At 33.7% G+C, this 22,089-nt stretch overlaps 2 protein-coding genes across 2 annotated transcripts; one reads left to right on the top strand and one right to left on the bottom strand.

The window, feature by feature from the left end:
- The first annotated feature begins 6,402 nt into the window (after positions 1–6,402).
- Positions 6,403–8,892, top strand: LOC114163637. Its single transcript, XM_028047937.1, has 8 exons — positions 6,403–6,430; positions 6,512–6,598; positions 6,689–7,298; positions 7,389–7,419; positions 7,494–7,717; positions 7,810–7,959; positions 8,137–8,463; positions 8,871–8,892. The coding sequence occupies exons 1-8, from the start codon at positions 6,403–6,405 to the stop codon at positions 8,890–8,892; spliced, it is 1,479 nt and encodes a 492-aa protein (XP_027903738.1).
- A 5,593-nt stretch (positions 8,893–14,485) lies between these two features.
- On the bottom strand, positions 14,486–21,587 carry LOC114196199 (aminoacyl tRNA synthase complex-interacting multifunctional protein 1). Its single transcript, XM_028086764.1, has 12 exons — positions 21,341–21,587; positions 20,933–21,028; positions 20,169–20,339; positions 19,830–19,895; positions 18,817–18,882; positions 18,224–18,337; positions 17,428–17,582; positions 17,207–17,297; positions 17,038–17,106; positions 16,846–16,937; positions 15,164–15,227; positions 14,486–14,851 (listed from the first exon to the last, which is right to left on the bottom strand). The coding sequence occupies exons 1-12, from the start codon at positions 21,407–21,409 to the stop codon at positions 14,747–14,749; spliced, it is 1,158 nt and encodes a 385-aa protein (XP_027942565.1). The 5' UTR covers positions 21,410–21,587; the 3' UTR covers positions 14,486–14,746.
- Positions 21,588–22,089: the final 502 nt, after the last annotated feature.

Raw genomic sequence — 22,089 nt, 5'->3', positions numbered from 1 at the left:
TTTTGCTAGACTTTGTTTCTTTTATAATTGTTTATCTTGATTTCTATTAGATCATGAAGTATAATTGGTGGATTGTTTTTTATAAATATTAATTTTCAATTTTTTAGACTATGAATTGTAATTGTTATATATATATATATATATATATATATATATATATATATATATCCGTGTCCGTGTCTTACATTTTTTCGATTTAGACGCTTCCCCGTGTCCGTGTCTGGGCTTCATAGCTTGTGATTAGAGGTGTCAATTTGGCCCAGCCCACAGGGTTTGGCCCTGGCCCATGTGGGCTAGGGCCAAAAAAGCCCACATTGAAAAAAAGCCCCCAACAAAGAAGCCCACAGGGTCAAAAACCCTACAAAAGCCCTGTGGGCCAGGGCCAACCCATGGGCTTTCATCTTTCATATCAAAAATATATTTTTTTAAAATATATTACTATCTGTGGGACAGGCCCAACGAATCGGACAAGCACGACGACCCGAATAGGTCTAACGACTCGGACCAGCTCGACGACCTCGACAAGAACGACGACTCGAACGGGCCCGATGATCCAAACGGGCCCAACAACCCGAACGGGCCCGACGACCCAGACGGGCCCGAATACAGGACAAACCTGACAACACGGATGGGTCCAACGACATGAAAGGGCCCAACGACCCGGACGAGCTCGATGACCTGGACGGGCCCAATGACCCGGACAGGCCCGACGAACCTAACAAGCCCTATGACCCAAACAAGCTTGACGACCCGAAGGGGCCTGATGACCCGTATGGATCCGACGACCCGTACTGGTCTTACAACCCAGACGGGCCTGACGACCCAGATGGGACCGACGACACAGATATGCCCAACAATCCAGACGGGCTCGACGAGCCAAATGGGCCCAACAAGTCGGATAGGCCTAACGACTAAGACGGGCCATACGACCTAGATGAGCCCGACAACCCGGACATGCTCAACAACCCGGACGGGACAAACGATATGAACAGGCCCGACGACACAGATGGGCCCGACGACACAGATGGGCCCGAAGATCCGAACGAGCCCAATGATCCAGACAGGCCCAAAGACCCCAACGGGCCCGACGACCTGTATGGACCTGACGACCCAAACGGGCCCTACGACCCAGACGGGCTCTACGATCCAAACGAGCCCTACGACCCGTATGGGCCCGAAGACACGTACGGGGCCGACAGACCCGACAACCAGGACGGGCCCCGTTCGGGTCGTCTGGCACGTTCGGGTCGTCGGGCCCATCTGGGTCGTCTGGCTTGTTCAGGGAGTCGGGGTCGTCGATCCTGTTCGGGTCGTCGGGCCCGTTCGGATTGTCGGGCCCATTTGGCTCGTTGGGCCCGTTCGGGTCACCAGGCCCGTCGGGCTCGTTCGGGTCGTCGGAACCATTGGGCCCGTCCGGGTTTTCGGGGTCGTCGGGCCCGTTCTGGTCTTCTGGCACGTCTGGTTCGTCGGGCCCATTCGGATTGTTGGGCTCGTTTGGCTCGTTGGGCTCGTTCGGGTCGTCGGGCCGTTTTGATCGTCGGGTCCATACGAGTCGTCGGCCCGTTCGGGTCATTGGGCATGTCTGGATCATTTGGCCTGTTTGAATCGTTGGGCCCGTTCGGGTCGTCGTCCCGTTTAGATCGTTGGGCTCGTCTGGCCCGTCCAGGTTTTCGGGCCCATTTGGGTCGTCGGGCCCGTCTGTGTTGTCTGGCTTGTCCGGGTTGTCAGGCTCGTCCTGGTCGTCGGGCCCATCTTGGTCGTCTAGCCCGTCTAGGTTTTTGGGCCCGTCCGTGTTGTTTAGCATGTCCAGGTTGTCAAGCCCATCCTGGTCGTCGGGCTCATCTTGGTCGTCGGATCTGTCCTTGTCATTGGGCTCGTCTGGGTTGTCGAGCCCGTCCGGGTCATCGGGCCCGTTTGGGTCGCTCAACTTAATCTTTGACTCTGACTTAATATAGTATTATTTGGGGGGCTAACCCACCTTAGCCCTAGCCCTAACCCACTAGAGAGGGGGCTTTGGGGGCTGGGGCTTTTTTTTGGCCCCCTCATTTGGGGGCCCCCTAAAAGGGGGCTTTATGAAGAGTGGGCCAGGGCTGGCCTATGGGCTAGGGGCCAAATTGACACCTCTACTTGTGATTCATCGTCTTGGTAACTATTACATATTATTTTAGTGAATTGTGAATTGATTATTACATTTAGAATATAGTAACTACAATTTTATTAATTATTTACTCTAATTAATCTATAAAAGCAATGTTTATAGTATAAGATGTAAATCCAATAAAGTAAACAGTTTCCACTATTTTTTTATTTCTCAATCCCTCATGTCTTAATTGTTTCAAATATTTTTTACAGGTTTTGCTAATGTTTCATCTAATGCGGTTCTTTTGATGAAGTGATTATGGTTGTTTCTCTTGTTGAATTTGAAGCAAGGGAAGCCATAACTAATGGCTAATTTAATCAATTTATTTATCCAGCAAATATTGCATTCGCTTCTCTGCTCTGTCCTCAAACTATCTATATTATGATGACTTCCTATGCAAAGTTTAGCTTCTCATTTATGTGCTTTTATTATATGTCTGTATTTTCAAGGGATGTGAAACAATTCTACACTATGAATCTATGAAAACTTATGTTAATAATTTTTTAATGTTGTAAATGTAAATAAAATAATTATAACTAATATGTTTTGTATATTGAGCGGGTGCTCTTTAATTATATTGTAAGTGTATATATATGCTTTAATGCTTTAATTAATAGTTTATTTCTTTAGATTTCTTGCGTATTATTTTCCCATGGATATGCCTACTAAAAAAAGATATACAAAAGTTGGTAGAAAGAAGTTTAATTTTCATATGTAATTCATGCAAATATTGTGAGGCAAGATCACTACTGTGATATTGCTATGAAATATTGTTATTTAAAACTTTAGGCAGTAATGGGGTTTCAAAAAACCCCAAGCAGCAGTGAGAATTTCCAAAAACTCCAAGTAGTAGTGGGGGTTTTGAAAAATCTCAAGCAATAACAGGGGTTTTGAAAAACCTCAAGCAATAGTGGAGGTTTTGGAAAACCTTAAGCAGTAGCAGAGGTTCAAAAACCCCATGTAAGTTGCACTTTACCAGGGGTTGCTAAAAACCTCCAGTAATCACTTAGCCATAGCCACGCTGGCTCTTTCAGGGAAATGACAAACCCCTGATAAACCTATTAGTGGGGTTAAAACCCTCACAAACGTCAAATATAACCTCCACTAAAAATAATTATTTTTGTAGTTTAAGACATTGATATGAGGAGAATATATGATTATTGTGTGTATGAAATGATAAATGTGATGTGCTAATTTTTCGTTTGGATAATAATACTTTAACCTAATTTTTTTATTTATTTTTAATTTATTATTCTCATCATTCTTAGATCATTATATAATATTATTATAAATAATTAAAATAAATAATTTAAAAATGATAAAAATGATGAATTAAAAATAGATAAAAAAAGTGAATTAAAATATTATTATTTTTTTTGTTTAGGTAAAAATGAGATGTGATACTCTGTGATAGGATTGGATTGCAGTATGAGTATCTTACGTATATGAAACTGTTTTGGGAGAAGTGATTTGACGTTTTCATATTTTCTTCTACAGAATCTGTCCAACATATATACAACATGGTCTGAACTTGCTTCCACCATCAAGAGTTTCATTTTCAGACGGATACACAGAATAATGATTTTAAAAAGTAAAACTAGAAAATATATCCAACCCATAGGGTTCACATGATGATATCTTAGGATGCAGAAAAGAAATTCAATGGAAGTGTGTGTGCTTGTGTCATCAAAGGTACAAGGTGGTCCTCGTTGCAGTCTAGCAGAATCTAGTGTCAAATTCGTGTCCAGGTGTTCTTTCTGCATTGATATGAGAGATTCAACTACTCACTACTATACTATATTATATATATGTATTGCAATATTAAAATGTTTACTTTCGCCTATCATCCCATTTTATCAAAATAAAGAGTATACTGCTGATATGCATGATGATTTTCTTTTCTCATCTCAGAAACTGTTGAAGAAATAAAAAAGTTAAAACAAATTAATGGGGTATTTTCTTCATAATCTTCCATTTATGTCTCATTCAATATAAAATCAACTTCTTTTTTATCTCTAAAGTCTTAAGATAAGTCATGGCACAAAATAGTACTTTGTAATATCTTCAATTCATTTGAAGATGGTGATTGTAATCCTGAACAAAGTTTTGAAGCTAATAATTAATAGAAATGTGTGATTGTCATGTAGTATAAGATTTTTTTATGATATTATTTTTTCTTAAATTTGAGATAATAATTTATTTAGTCTTCTCGTGAGTGATTTCTAAACTCATATTTCTTTAGTTGAAGAATAACTAAAATTCTAAAATTCATCCAGAGTTCAAATAAAAGAAATGATATTTTTGGTTCTAACATCATTATAAACTCTCTCCATAAAGAAAATATTTTGTGAAACATTATAAAAAAATTCTAGTCGGTTGAAAAGTATCATTTATCTCCGCATCCCAAACTCCCTTATTAATAGATTAAAAAAAATACTATTCTAATTTTCAAAAAGAACAATATTTTTCAATAAAAAGAAAAGGCATATTTATTGATGCACCTCGGCAAATATTTGTGAGTGATTAGCTATTTTAGATAAAAATGAATAACTTTCAATAACTTTCTTGAGATACCAATTATAAAATAAAGAATGACTAAAAACATAACCAAGATGGGTGAATTGGTCCAAAAAAAATTCTTTACAAGTTTTAAAGAAAACTTAGCTTAAATTTGTTTATAGTAAAAGAAATATAGTGAACTTGTTAATCAGCACCAAAAACAACAAGGATTGAATATAATAAGCAAAAATAAAGCTTAAGAGATAAGAAATTGTACACCAGATAATTTTTAATCTAAATCTAGTTAATTCAAGCATTTGGGTTTGAATTTTTCACTACTAAATGTTAAATTATCTAATGAGTATAAATACACGTAGTTAAAATAAGATGTACAAATCACTCATTGAAACATCCTTCAAGAAATTTACAAATGTAATAAAAAGAAGTCAATTATTTATACTTACACACCGAGCATTCATTCACAAAATTCAAATCAAATTATGAGAAAAATAAATGAAAAATATTGCTAATATTGTAAAGGATTATACAATGAAACAACTATAGCATGATCATTTCCCTTTAATGAATCTTGAACACTTATTTTTTAAACAACATGTAATGTATGATACTCTCAAAATATCTCTTTTAGAACATAACAAAACTCTCTTTTCAAAAAGTAAAAAAGTATGGAATGCATATAATGAATAAGAGAACTTTCCATTCTAAAAGAGTTTTGAAGTTACTAATTGATATAATAAATTACAATTAAATATAATTAATTACAATTAAATATAAATAATTAATATTTTTATGTAACATAAAAATCAATTTTAATAAACATAATTTATTATTATTACTAGATACCATCTATCATTTATGAATTAAGGTTTTTTTATAAATAGGCTTAAATACCTTTTTGGGGTCCTCATTCTCGTAGTGTTTGTTGCGGATGGTCCTCATTTTTACAGAATGTTTGAAATAGTCCTCATTTTTACTGAATGTTTAGAATAGTCCTCATTTTCGCAATTCGTGTTTTATTTGGTCCTTTTCTGTAACGTCGTTTAAATCATTAAGGGAACATTGTACAGGTGGCACGGTTTGTATTAGGGTGTGTTACGTGTACTGTACAGGTGGCTAATTAACGTTAATTTCTCAATTTAGGGGAAATTTTGCAATTAGGGAAATTTCTTTATCTTCGTCTTTCTTGAGTTCAGATTTGCAGAGGAAGCAGCTAACACTTGTCATTTCATCATTGGATTGCAGTTGCACTCTTCATTTCAATTTTCTAGTTAATCATCATCAATGAGGTAAGTGGGTTCAGGGTTTTCTGGGTTGTGTTTGCTCGTGGGTTAGGGTTTTCGTAATTCTATTTTTGGGTCTGTTTGTCTTTCGATTGTTGTGATGTTCTGCATGGTTTCTAAATTACTTCCATGATTTTGTGTAGTTTGTGTCTGTAGGTGGGGTTCAGTGGGGTATTATTTTAGTTGGTTTTTTTGTCGGTTGTCGATGTTGGTGTAATGGTTCCTATTATTTTATTTGTAATTGATTGTAGCAATGGTCCCCCATTGCGTTAAAGTAGGCTTAATAATACATCTTTTTTATCTGTTTAATTTACTTTAGGGCAATGAGTGATGATAGATTCAATGTTATTGTCCACCACGGTGGTGAAGTAGAGCCCATGAAGAGGCTGCTGAAGTAGAGATTGGGGATGCCAGTGGTCTGAATAGTGATGTTGAAGTAGAAGGTGAATTGAAGTGGAAACTATGCCTGAAATTGATGATTCTAGCAGAGGTAAATTTGAAAATAGAGCACGTCATTTAATCGAGTTATCTGATGATGAATGGCATTCATAAGAATTACTTAGTGGGCCAGATAGCGAGAGTGAAACAGCTGGGGATGAAGAAAACAATGATGAAAGGACAGGATGTGGTCCATTCCAGACATTTGTAATGCCAAAAAGTATGGCGGATTACAAATGAGAAGTACGAACTGTTTTTCTAAACAACAACCACTTCAAGGATGCCATTAGGGCTTATGCTATTCATGCAGGGAGAAATATGAAATTCTTGAAAAATGATAGTAAGCGAGTTAGGGTTGGTTGTTTGGGTGCACAAAATAAATGTCAATGGTCTGCATATTGTTCCTATGTTCGTAGCCGTAAGATTTGGCAATTGAGGAAACTACTTGATGTTCATCCTTGTAGCAGGGAGTTCAAGATTAATATCATTAAAGCAAAGTGGCTTAGTGAAACCTTGGACCAAACTCTAATAGAGAATCCAAAGCTAAAGATAAATGACGTAAGACAAAGGGCTTTAAGAAAATGGAATACACATGTGTCAATATCAACAGCTCGTAAAGCAAGGGCAATGGCTGCAGATATAGTAGATGGGTCATTTAAAGAGCAATATAAAAGAATTTACGACTATGCACATGAATTACTAAAATGTAATCCTGGATCAACTATAAAAATCAAAGTGGAAAATGATAATGATGAAGCAATTTTTCAGAGGTTTTACTCCTGTTTAAAAGCATGTAAAGATTCCTTTGTCTTCTGTAGACCCATCATAGGTTTGGATGGTTGTTTTTTAAAAGGAAAATACGGAGGTGAGTTGTTGAGTGTTGTGGGTAGAGATGCTAATGATCAGTTACTGCCCTTAGCGTATGTTGTTGTGGAAGTTGAAAATTAAGAAACTTGGACATGGTTCTTGGAATTGCTTATTGGTGATCTTGGAGGTATTGACGTGTGTAGGACAATGACCTTTATGTCTGACCAACAAAAAGTATGTTTAATATATGTTCAATTTATTAATTTTTGTTTAATGTTGTAAGTACTAATAATCTTATCATTGCACAGGGATTAGTGCTTGCCATTCAGGACCTATTACCCACTGCTGAGCACAGGTTTTGCATGAGGCATCTGTATGCAAATTTCAGAAAAAGATTCTCTGGCCAAAAATTAAAGATACTCATGTGGAAGGCTGCTAGGAGCACACACCCAACAGTTTGGGAAAGAGTGATGTTAACAATTAAAGAGTTAAATATTGATGCTTACAGATACCTTATTGTTATACCTTCAAGGTATCTCTACTGTACAAATACCTTATTTCTATACAAATACCTGATTTCTGTACAAATACCTGATATCAATATTGACGTTATTATTTATGCAGGTTCTGGTCCAAGTCTAGATTTAGTGGTCGAGCCATATGCGACACAATTGTCAACAATATGAGTGAAGCTTTTAATAGTGTCTTAGTGGATGCAAGAGGCAAACCCATAATCACCATGCTCGAGGAAATCAGAGTTTATTTAATGGAAAGGTGGGTCACCAAGAGAAAAAAGGTTACAACTTTTGAAGGAAACATTTGCCCAAAGGTCCTTGACAGACTACATAAGGAAAAGGAGTTAACCAAATATTGGATCCCAAGGTTAGGTTTTTGTCTTTTTTTAACACAATCAACTTATTCGTGTACTGATATGTGTAATGATATTTGCAGCTGGTCAGGAGAAAAGATATTTGAAGTGAGACACATATCCATGGTTGGAGATAAGTACATAGTGAATGTGGATGCTCAACATTGCAGCTGTAGGAAATGGCTTCTGACTGTTATCCCTTGCTGCCATGCTATTGCAGTAATGAATTTCATCAATGTCAATGCTGAGGACTTCATACCAATCTGTTTCAGGAGATCCACCTATGAAGAAATATATCAATCCATCATATGTCCAGTCAATGGTGAAGTTTTATGGGAAAGAACTCCCTACCCTGACGTCCATCCACCACATAAGAGAATCTTACCAGGAAGACCCAAGAAAAAAAGAAGGTTGGAAAGGTGGGAGTTGAGAAAGGATAACACACAAATCAGCAAAGGAGGTCATAGAAAAAAAAATGTAGTATATGCCGTCAGATTGGACATAACAGGAACAATTGCCCAGATAAGCCTGTGGATGAGCAGACTGCAACACCTGCTGAGACTGCACCAGATGCCCAAACTGCTGAGAATGCACCAACTGCTGAAACTCAAACAACTCAACCACCAAGGAATGAAGTGGAGAGTCAAGCAACACCACTACCAACACCAGAAGAACCATCTCAGCAGTTTAGGATGAAATTACATATTAGGAGGAGGCAATGATAGCAGTTACAAACGTCTTAGTTATTTTTTAGAATTTTTGATGTAGAATTCATTATTGATGTACTGCATTTTGACTTTCCTTAATCTTCGTTCAGTTTCACTTCTGCCAAACATTGATGTAGTGCATTTTGATGAGGATGAATTAATGTTATGAATTTAACTTCTTCCAGACTTATATCAATTTAATTTTTCCCAAACTTAAATCAATTTCACTTACTTCAATGCTCAGATTAAGATGTCATTTTGAACATGTTGGGACTAATATCAACATAATCAGATTAATTCATTTCTTCATTTAACAATAGTACAAAACAGATTGGACTTTAAAAGATTACACACAATAACAGTACGAATAATACAATAACAACTCAAGTGAACCCTATTACTAATTGTAGCCTCTTCTCAGCAACCTTCAATGACTTCTCCAAATCATTAATCTGTCTCATTTGTGTCATGATGATGACATCCTTTTCATCAACACCACCATTTGAAAAAGTTGCAGCCTACATTATTGGAACCACCACTCTGTAAATCAATAAACCAAAAATTAAAACCAATTTATTATTAACACAAAAATAAAAATAGATTGTACCCAAAATTTTCTACCAATATTCTTTGGAGTTCTTGTCATCCTCAAAGCAGCCATCTTTCTGCAACTACAAATCGGGGTTAATTCGTTTCTCGTTGAACCACCAATAGTGCACGAAGTGATACAACACGGTTGCCTCCAACGATTACAACCAGAGGTAAAGGAAGAAGATTGGGACCGTAAAATACCTATATAATGGGTAGGGATGGCAATTAGGGCCTGGCCCGCGGGCCCGACCCGCAAGCCCGCAGAAAAAACGCGGGGCTGGCCAGGATAGTGAGCCCGCAGGCCCGTGCGGGCTCGGCCCGCACGGGCCGGCCCGCAAGCCCGCATAAAATTAAAAAAAAAAAAAAACTTGCACTTGTGTATATTAATTACTTCTTTTATGGACTCTTGCATTAACATTTCAAATTCTTGTATAACTGGAAAAGACAAGTATTATGTAATTTTTAATGTGCTAAAATTTAAAGAATACATTGTGTATGTCATAGTATGAATATGATGAAAATGTTGAATTATCAATTTATCATCTAATTCCCCAAAGTCTTTACTTAATTTTGTGAACTTCTTAAAGTTTCCCAATTTTTAAACATTGAAAGTTTTATCATAAAAAAAAAAAAAAAAAAAAAAAAAAAAAAAAAAGCGGGTCGGCCTGCGGGCCCACGGGCCAACATATATGCGGGGCGGGCCAGAGTATGCGGCCCGCATAAAATGTGCGGGGCGGGGCGGGCCGGCCCGCGATGTGCGGGCCTTATGCGGGGCGGGCCTAAACGGGGCGGGCCGGCCCGCATTGCCACCCGTAATAATGGGATTGCAGGAAGAAGAAGATTTCAGCAATACCAATTGGGAATGGAGGAACAAGATTGTCAAAACTCACCAACTGCCCAAACATTCCCTACCAAAACCTTAGCTCACTTATTTATCCCCAAATATCTAATTAAGTCACCTGTACAGTACACGTAATACACCCTAATACAAATTGTGCTACATGTACAATGCTCCGTTAATGATTTAAACGGCGTTACAGAAAAGGACCAAATAAAACACGAATTGCGAAAATGATGACCATTCTAAACATTCGGTAAAAATGAGAACCATTTTAAACATTATGTGAAAATGAGGATAAAAAAGTATTTAAGCCTTATAAATATTTAACAATTGTATGAAATAATTTGATTATTTTGGAAACATATAAAAAGAAGATTTTAACTAATATAATTAATTAGTTTTTTAACATAATAAATTATTATAATTAGAAAAAATATAAAATCAGTTTTTTGATATAAACATACTTAAAACCATCTTAAAAATTGATTTATATTTTATATTTGAATAAAACTAAAATAATGAATTCCTAAAAGAAGAACCAATGTTAACAACAAAAAATAAAAAATCGTCAACACGTTAACAAAATACACAAAATACCTATCTTTTAACTCTTTTATTCAACCTCTCACCGAAGATATTTTCATTTTCTCTGAAAATCAAATTATTTAAACTCGAAGATGAAAGTATCTTTGAGCATATCTCTGAATCCTTGTAAAGAGTACATGAGAGTATAAAATGGAAAGATACTCAGGGATGATGAAAAGACTCATGGAGATTTGATCTTTATCCAAACCACATTTTAATTTTACTTTTGTTGGAATCTTGAATGTTTGGTTGGTTGTTGAGGTAGACTACAGCACCAACCACCTCAAAATATGGTGTCTTTTTATTTCTAAATCTGGAAATACATGAAGTTGAAAAGACCTATAACAGAGGGTAAGTAGATCAACATTTGTGATATGAATCAGACATGGTCAACCTGCAAAGTGGTGCAGTACTTGTCACAGAGATTCGTCAACCAAAAGAAATGTCATTCATGCACAGTCGCAATGTAACATTGTTCAAAATTGTGTTATTTAAAACTCATTTTAGATTATGCATATGTTTCGCAAAATACTTCTCTTTTTCACTTTTTTTTTTATTAAGAACATAATTATTTGACTTCCTTATGTATATTTGATAAAAAGAATTAACAATTTACAATTTAGAACATTTTTTTAAATGTAACGTTTTAAGTTTGACTATATTTGTTTTTATCTCCCTAATAAATAATTATATTTACTTTCATATATGATATTTTATAAGTATAAAATTTGTGTTTTTATTTTTACCTGTTCAAATATTTAAATACAAGAAAAGAAAACACAAATTTTCTTCTCTTAATAGTGAAATAAATAATAAATAAAGTATAATAGTATAAATTTAAAATAAAATATTAAATAAATAAAAAGTTTAATAATTTAAAATGAAAATAAATACACAAACAAACAAATATATATATATATATATATATATATATATATATATATATATATATATATATATATATATATATTTGTCCCCAATTTAGAAACCTTGAATTTGTATACTAGTATTAAGATAAATTTATTTCTCATTCTACTTTTTAAGTGGTGTACATTTTATAACAGATTTACTTCTACAAAATTTATTTTAATTCTTGTTTTTTATCTTTTGTACGTAACTTTAAAATTTATTATTGATTTTTTCTATGTCCACTATTTGCAAGTTTCGCACCTTAATGCACCTACTTTTGTTGCTTCTAAAAATGGTGTAGTTTATAAATGTTGAGACTCAATTAAAAAAATAAATTACGGATTATGACTTATATAGAAAATAGATTATTAATGAGATATATTTAATAATTTATAGATATTTGAGAGATATATTGTTTTAATATTACAAATAAGATTTTTTGTGTGAATTATTTTATAATTATTATGTTAATTTTATAATCAGTATAGATCTAGAATAGAAATATGTTTTTAAACAACTAATTTACCATGTCACTTAAATAGTAATAGATATAATATGTCTTTTATGTGTGTAAGAAATAGTTTAAGATAAATGAAGAATTGCCATTTTATTATTATAACAAAAAGCATCTAATCACTTATTATAAACAATTATTTCTAAAACTGGAATTTTTTCTAAGTTTCCTGGATGGTTATTTGTCTTTTTTAAGGTAATTAAATATGCGAGATTTGATTGAAAAGAATATGAATATATGCTAGTCTAATATTATAATTATATCTTTGATTTTTTGAATAAGGTATTATATATCAGAGTTTTATTCATAAAGAAAATTGAATCAATTTTTTTTTTCATTAAAGTGTATGACTTTGTTACATGATGTTATTGATCTTTTAAACAAGGAAGAGATAGAAATAAATCTTTTATTTGAAGTGAGATAAACATAATCTCTCACTTAAACAATAACGTTAACTTCATGATAAGGAAGTATAAGGCGGTTCAATGATAAAGTTGAAAGTAATGGTGGAAGAAGTAGTGTGTTTAACTCTTCTCTACTAACACTCTAACACTTAAGAGATATAAGGTTAACTTAGTGAGTTTGAAAGATATGGTGAGAGAAATTATAAATTCAACTCTTTCTATTAACAAAATACTAACATTATAATAAGAATATGGAACCGTTGAATGTTGTGTAAAATTGATTCTTTTATATATGAATGATTTAAAGACTTTAGATTGAGTTTGGATGAATTTAAAAGGATAAATAAACTAAAGTGGTTAAGGAAAGGAATAGTTATGTTTTTGTGTAATGTTGAAATGAGATGGGAATATATAAATAAATGAGATTCACAAGTAAATAAGATATCAATTAAAAATTTGTTATATTCAGTTTTTGTTTTTGTTTGTACGTATTATTATATGCACCAAAGAAGGTCGATGTATATAATGGAATAAGTGTAAACCTAAGGAACTAATCTAAGTGCTTTGAGGTTTTTTAGACATTCATCTTTAAAATAAATATTTATCTTCAGTCTCATTTTTATTTTTATCTCTATCCACATCCCCATACTGAGGAGGTATGAAATTTTTATCTCCTTCCCTTATTGGATACTCATACATGCTCTTTTATTGTTCAAAATATTAATTAGATAATTTTTTTTTTTAGAAAAGTAAAAATCACAACAAATAAAAACGTGATATTATCAAGTATTCAATATTAAAATGACACATTTTATTTTTTCTAATGCCAAATATCAATAAAAAGATTATAATTGTATAAATATCAAATAACAATTTGATAAAGTTAAAATAATTATAAAAAATGATAAAAGTGGTCAAATGTGTATTATAAATAAGTTAAAAAGTTAATATAATTCTTTTATATTTTCTAATAAAGTAAAGGTATTTTAATAAATTAAAATAAGGAGGAATGTAAGAACCGAACAACTGATATCTACATATTTGTCCAACCTTCATAACCAATTTAAAAGATAGGGTATGAATGGTCATAGGAAGGAGTTGCACCTATGAGGTAGATTAGATCAAAAGGGTCTAAGAAAGGTTCAATTTGAAAGGCACAAAATAAGTCATTGTACCCTTAGCATGACTCTTCAAGTAACTAAGAGCAAGAGTAAAATCCGATGAAGCTATACGCAGTGCAGTTGGAGGCATATTTAGACACTATTGAAGCAGAATATATGATAACTTATAAATTGTACATAAAGCGTTATGGTTGAGAAGCTTAGTTTCACAATTGCTTCGAATGAAATAACAATTGGAAACCACTGTGATTCATCGTCACAATCAGTGCAGTTTGTTTGAGCAAGAACCAAGTGCATCATGACATAACAAACAAAGCATGTGGATGTTAAAAATATCACTTCATCATAACTGTGATCAAAAGGGGGGGAGCTGCAGTGATTCAGAAAACAGTGACTGAGGATAATATAATATTGCAGATATGCTTACAAAGGCATTGCCTCCTGAAAAATTATCTTTTACAATTACAATTGTTGAATGTTATCAGTTTAAGGTAATAACCAAACCATACATGTTCTGTTTTTCATTCATTCAAGTAATGAAAACTTAGGTTTCTTCTATTCCAATATTTTCTCTATACTGTTTCTACCGATCTTCATTCATTAACGGTTGCCACATACAGAAGTCATCAACACACCAACTGAAGTAACCTAATCTTGCAGTTATTTCCTTTTTTTTCATTGTAAGAAAATATTCCACTTATTGGATTTGGTATCATGATTGTAGCATTTAAGGAGTGCATAATATCGCTTGGTAGGTAGGTCGTATAATATGAAGTCTTTCATTTTATTTTTTTTCCAATGTGTAGAGTTACCTACTATACTATAAACTCAAGAATCATTGGATTCAAGATTATATTTGAAGCATTTAAGACCACGCCAGTGCAACTGCAACATAAACTTGCCAACAAAATAAGATAGTAACGTCTTATTCACGTAATGAAAACTTTGAATATTTTGTGGTGCCAAAAATCTGTGAGTGGTGAAGAACAAATGAACAATGGACATGGCCCATATCTCTCCATTATTTAATAGTTGCTCTGGGAATGGATGAGGTGCATGGTCCACCAGACGTCATAAATGGTATTCCCTTAAATGTGGCCACCCCCTTGTCATCAGTGAAAAGATGCTGCATGGGCAAGGATCATGAGCTTGTGAACATCGTTACTTTCACTTCTAGTACAAAAATTAACCCTATGTTGGGTTGAGATGAAGGAAAGTGAGGGAAGAGAGGAAAATTTGAGATTTAAATTCAAAGGAAAAGTTTAAAATTTTGTTTCTAGAAATAAATTTCTTTATATTTTTCTTTCACTTTCTCTCCAACTAAAACAAAAGGGTGTTTTCTTTCCTCTCTATTTTCTTACCTCCCACTTTCATCCCCTTTCAGACAGAAACAGTGTTGGTTTAGAAACACACAGAGCAAAGAGTGCGAGGAAATTACCGGTGTTATCTTCTCCAGTTGTTTCTTTTTTGGGTTTAGCACATCCTCTGGCTTTCCATCAATCCTAAATTAGAACGACAAAGCATGGATAATCAATGACCTCAAGTGAATTACATCCAAAACACCAGAAAGCAAGAAGTGCTACTAACTAAAATTTTAACGAAAAAGTTTATGGTAAGTGCTATACAGTTGTAACTAAAAGTAATAGCCAATGCTATGTTGTGCCTCAAATATATATATATATATATATATATATATATATATATATATATATATATATTCATGTTTGATACTTCAGTTTGCCAGATGGCTGACATGTTAGATCCTTACATTAAATTCGATCTTATCATTCGTGAAAATTAAAGAGATGTCTCCAAACCCAATGAGAGGTGATTGGTATATTACAAAGTGATGAGATGCTTACTGAGTCAATTCAATGTAAATTGATTCAGTTGAGGGGAATGAGAAATCAAATGGGTAAAAAATGTCATTATTGAGCAATGGCTGGCTAGTTTAACCTTACAATCAGCATAGATAAGGAAAAGGCATATATTTTGGGTCATTAGAACCTGACAATTAGCTTAAACAGATTGTGACCCACTAACACACCTGCTAAATGCCTAAACATTTCTAAAAAAATCATTTTTATCTAAAACTAGCTCACTTAAACAATGAAAAATAAAATCCTAAGCCCACATGACTTCATAGGTCCAAAAGTCCAAATAGAACCCAAAATTAATTACTTTTTCAAAAACCTAAAAATCCCAAGAAAAAAGGATATTACCTACATGTCAACCTAGAGGCTAAAATCGCCTACTTTGACCCGTTCATCGCCAGCTTGTGTCAAGTTGGGCTAATCTATAGCAAATTGGCTTGTTACTGGGGAAATAGGTCAGAACACTTGCTGAGAGCCTGTGGCAAAAAAATCCACTTAAGGCCCAATTGGGTAGGCCTATTTGTCAAATAGTTCAGATCAAAGCTTTTCTAAAAGCTTATTTAATAAAAAGGTTACTGGAAAGGTCTTATTAACATATTTAAAAGAATGTCACCTAATTTAATAGACCTTCATTCCAATGTAGGCATTTATATAGACATCAAAGCTAACACAAACTTTTAAAAGCTTAAATAAGGCCTTAAGAAACCCTCATCAAGTAAACCGGTAAGTCTCATACCTTTGACTTAGAAAGTAAGTCAGGCTCAATCCTTATAAATCCTAATTTTACACAGCTGTTCCACCATTATTGAAAATAGCCAAATTTGGAAGGGACTATCCTAAGTTATGATGCATCGATACTTCAATTTGTCTCATGTATCGTTGTCCGACAAAGTATCTAATCTGTAGAGCAATAATACTTTTGTGATGATACTAATTATAACTTTTTTATTTTCACAACTTTTAATACATTTGATTTTAATTTGTACTCACACAATCACTATCATATATTTATCATGTTTTTAATTTTGTATATTTTTCAATATGCATATATCACATGTCACATCCTATTATTTTTAAAATAAGCATATCAACATATAAGATATTTGTGCATCATAGCTTCTGAGCTACCACATAATTGGGTGCTATAGTGATATTCACTATAAAAATGTATATAAAGGATAGAACAAGTCACTCAACCATGAATACAAGACAAAATTTCCCATCTAAAACATTTTGAACACCTTACCCAGTAAAAGAAATGCGTTCCCCGATTTTTGCTCCTTCTGGAGGGATCAAGGGCTCCACAACAGTTGGCCCTTCATTCGAAGCACATAAGACCTGCCAAGAGAATTCAAATACAGATATAAGATCTGCTGACCATCATAAGCTATATACAACAAAACAATTTAACACACGCAGCAAGTATGAGAATCCATACCAGACCTTCAGATACCACATCCCGTAGTTTTCCAGGTTTCACATTTGTTATAAGTACAACACGACGATTCTGGATAGTGAAATCAAACAACAGGAACATAAGAAAGAGTTAATTGCAATTCAAAATGAATACAACTAACCATCACACTCAGTTGGGTAAGCTACATTACCGTCAACTCATCAGGACTGAAGTACTTTGCCAAACCGCTTACAACCTGCCGCACTTTGGCCTCCCCAACATCTATCTCCTCAACTAGCAAGCTGCATAATTAAAGTTCATTGATAACAATATTTACCTCAAACATCAAAACTACAGAAGCATTAAACATCATTACTGTCACTTTAACATGTTTATTGATAAAAAGCTTTTTCAATTAGTTTGTCAAATTACCTATCTGCAGATGGATGCTTCCATGCTTTGCGAATTAATCCTACTTGAATATTAAGCAAACTGACGCTAACTTCATTCTCCTTCCCAGCCACCTCTTTTTCAGCAGGTTTTGCCTTCGCTTTGTTAGGTTCTTTGTCTGCTGCTGTTGCCTTTCCCTTAATGTCCAAAAATAAATGTAATGAAAAGTAAAGCCAGAGTGAAGAAACTGTACAATGATGTATATACAAAAGTAGAAGGAGTTTGTAATATATATCAGCATTTCTAATACTCAATCTTATGGAGTATAACATATATGTAGCTCTATCCAAATAAATATCAACGTTGAGGGAAAATCAAATAACGAGTGAAAAAATTATCACTTATCACGGTTTCCAATCTTGTACATCAAGAATTGTTAGTCTAATTTGGGATTTAAAGTCAATGTAATATACTTAGTTTCTGTCATTCGTTTCTTCTTCTGGTATGAAGTTAGTATCGTGAGCTTTGACTAAGATCAACTTTCAAATTTAAGAAAACAAAAAACAAAAAAGTGGTATGCATTATTACATATAGATGAAGATAGATGTCATACGTAACATGTAGATACCGGTTAACCAACACTTTTTTTCAGAAAAGGCTTTTAATCATTATCATACAGTCCATAACCCCGTACTGTCATGTCTAATCTAGGTAGTCTTCCTATGAAAAAATTAAAGCAATATCTGTGTGTGTATATATATATATATATATATATATATATATATATATATATATAGGATTAGTACTGTTCATTGCCAAAAGAAATAGATTGGCTTACCTCAGCTTTGTTTTTATCCTTGGATGGTTCTGTTTCTGACTTGCTGACATTCTTTATGCTTTGGTCAGTCTTTGATTTTAAATCAGCTTCCAGGACTCCAACAGCTTTTGTCACCTTGAAAAATCAATTTAACAAGATTTAATTACATAATCCCCACAATGTAAGTGAATTCTCATTTTAGTCCACGAAAGAAAAAGATTTAACAAAATGTTTTATTTCAATTGGAATTTGGGACCAAAATTTTCGAGAAAGGGTCGACTGCTACATTGGTAAATTGTTGGGCAATGTTGAATAACTTCTCAAAACCAATAAGATAATTGGTCCCAATTAGTTATAAGAGAAAGTTCAGGAATATTTATACAAAGCTTAACCTATTTTTGACATATAATATTTCATTACTTTTATTAAATTGTTAGAATCTAAACAACAACCAAAAAACATATACATCAAATTTAACTTGTTTAAATCCTCACTTTATTTTCCAAAATATTATAAATTGGTGTCTAAAATGACTACCACGGCATACATTGTGGATTACCATTATTTAGTACACAAGAAGAGAATAAAGAAGCAGTAAAGGAATTATGTCTCACCGGAGGCTCAAATCCAGGCTTCTGCAACAATATCTTCTCAAACAAGCCTACAAATTCTTGCTTATTCTGATGAAAGAATAACAGTCAGAACAATAATAAATGGTCTAGTTACAAAAGTCGAGTAAAACTTAAATTGGTGTTTTTTTGGTGAACTCCACATGGCTAGACAACACACTACAAAAACAAAGATATTATAAACACGTGACACAAAGCTTTGTTGGATATATGGTCAACTTCGTAACGTGTGTAAAGCCAAAATAATGATTTAGAAATGGGTTTAAATTTGATGCAAGAATATTTGGGGCCTTGTGGTCTTACATGGCTAATCTCCCATTGGAAACAAAGTCAGAAACATGAAAATGCATATAAAAGGAAAAATTCATTTATAATTATTGTTGGAGATCTTACATCAACTAGAAATATGATGAAATTTTAATATATAATAAGTACAAACCTCATCTTGCAAACCGTTTTTGTAGAATTGAATTAGGCCTAAATCTATTTTTTAAGATGGTATCAAAATATATCTTAACAAGGTTTATTGGATCTATTGTGTTACTCATTATCAAACTACTATCAAATCACCCACAAATATCTATCTCGTGCTTGAGATGTCTAGTCTTCAACATGAGAAATGTGTTGGAGATCTCAAATCAACTAGAGATATAGTCAAATTACAATATAAAAGTAGGTGCAAATTTCATCTTATAAATAAACGTTGTAAGGTTAAATTAGACTTAAATCCACTTTCTGCTAATAATGTAGAGGAGGTGTCATCTCAATGAATACACAATCTACTACTCAATTTATGATCTCTTCCATTTGTTGTAGATATGAAAGATAAACATAAGTTTTCACCTATACCAACTACAGTCACGTATTCTGAAGATGCCTAACATTTACGGTGGAAGTAGCACCAAACAGCAGAAAATGTCACGTGTGAGTGGCAACATAGCATAATATCTTACACATAAATAACCATGAACATAAGCAAACATAAGGTGTAGTATTACCTGGATATAATCCATCCATCTCAACACATGTGACAGTTTTTCTTTGTTTGTATCTGAAAGGTTGACCTGGCAATAAGCAACCACAGATATCTAATTAAACCCTATATCTCTTGAATTATAACTCTTTAGTACAAAAGATGATTAAGATAACATACGTAAACAAGATGCTAGATATATATTCTACACAAATCAAGACTCTTACACAATTATACAGTTTGATATATGTTAAATGCACAAATTCTAACAAAACAAGAAAGAAAGACCAGTCACAAAAAAAAAAAAAAAAAAAAAAAACTGTTTGAACAACTATTTCAGTGCCAAGAATGTGACAATGCATACCAGGGAAGAATGAATCACTGAATAGACTATAACATCAGCTTCAGAGGGTTTCAATCCATTGCCCAGAACCACAGACTTTCCAGATAATTCATCATTTAATCTCTTGAGATTCTCAAAGCATGCATCATTGGCAACAGGGAAGGCTTCTGCAAATGATACCCACTTCAACACCTAAATTTGAAGCATATAACTCAGCATAATTAACAGGAAAAGAACAAAACATACAAATGTTACCATTATTACTCAAATGTGTTTAGAAATCTGGACTATGACCAAATTTTGTAATCTCAACAAAGGAAGTATCTTTTCAAACGGAAACAAAAATTTTGGAGCTTAGGATTAAAAGCTTATAGTTTATATATTAGTTAGCCTTTATTTTTCCATTTGATACATAACAATTGATTAATACAAATACATAACCAACTACTACAAATAACCCCAAAACCATCCTGGTAATACTAGTACAAAAAAAAAATAGTCAGGCAACCCAAGAAAAATAGATTATCTTTAAACCAAATAATGCCTAATATATCCAAACATTAAACCAAATAATAAGCTATTTTTTCACAAGTAATAAAAAAGACCCTTAGATTCCAACAACCACAGTTAGCGTTTGATGCTAATTCTGATCGATCAGAGCTTAACCACATGGACTATATACTTGCATTACAAACCCTAAGGAGAAGGGAATAAACAAGGAAACAGAAGCATGTGACACTAACGATATTTAATGGCTTAATCAATGTGAGTTAAAGCCAGGTTACCTCGTCAGTGTTATCAACCCCATGTCCAGATGCCTCTTTGATTTTCAAGTAAAGACTCTTAATATCACTGTCTAAACTTTCAGCTGGAACAACACTCTGCAAGCAAAAATAGAACAGCAGAATTTGCATCATCAGATGTATCATGCGCATAATGTTATTACCATATATCATCTAATCTCAGTTTCTAATTGGGAATTCCAAAAACATAAAACACCGTCCTGTGAAATCAAGTCAACAACTCAACATTTTACTAAAGCAGCTAATTCTGGCGTCACAAAAAACGGATAATGCAGACAAGGTAAATGCAATGCAATCCTAAACCCCGAAACCATGCTGCATAAGTTTTGAAGTGATCAAACAGGAGTGACAAATTAGAAAAAAAAAAAATGGAGCAACGCATGCACTTACAGGATCCAATGAAAGGTACTTGCAGAGAGCCAAAACCACAGATTTTTTTCTACTGTCTGCGGAAGCCATATCTGATTAATGAAGAATGGTGCTGTTACTATCTATTATCCTTTCAGCTTCGACTTATATTTACTAACTCTCTTCACTGTAAGCTCAACTTTGCATTGCAGGGTTTAGGTTTAGGTTTTTGTCCCATTTCTCTGACATCTTTGTTTTACTAGGATGTTGTTCACTGTGAAAAACGGTGTCGTGTTAAGTTTCTTCAGATTTCCACTATGGTCCTGCTGATATGTCACAAGGCCCAATTTACATGGGGCTTTAAGGGAAGGTGTGTCACATTCTATTTAAGAGTATTTCTTTGTGCAACCCCATAATTTAAACCTGCACTCTCATAGGTGATGATGAAGGACTAGTTTGTTCTTATCTTCTCGACTTTTTCTTCCTCCGATCGGTTTGTCTTTTTCAAAAGCTTATCTCATTGAAGAATACATTTAAAAATGTGTAATTCAAAATTTATTAAGATAATAAAATTATCTTTAAAATTATCTGGATGTGAATTATCACTTCATAAAAATTCTAGAGGAAAAGGAATGGAATTCAATTGAAAAAAAAAACAAGACAATAACAAATGAACAAGAAATGACGGAAGCATAAAGGCATAAGAACATAAAGAAATTTGAATAAAACAAGTAAAAGATGGAGCAAATAAAAGAGGGAATGGGATGGGATGAGACACGCCACTTGGGGTT

Source organism: Vigna unguiculata, chromosome 9, assembly GCF_004118075.2.
Source record: "Vigna unguiculata cultivar IT97K-499-35 chromosome 9, ASM411807v1, whole genome shotgun sequence".
In the NCBI taxonomy this organism is placed as follows: domain Eukaryota; kingdom Viridiplantae; phylum Streptophyta; class Magnoliopsida; order Fabales; family Fabaceae; genus Vigna; species Vigna unguiculata.
The sequence above is the reverse complement of the archived record's forward strand: the minus strand, read 5'-3'. Positions and strand labels throughout refer to the sequence as shown.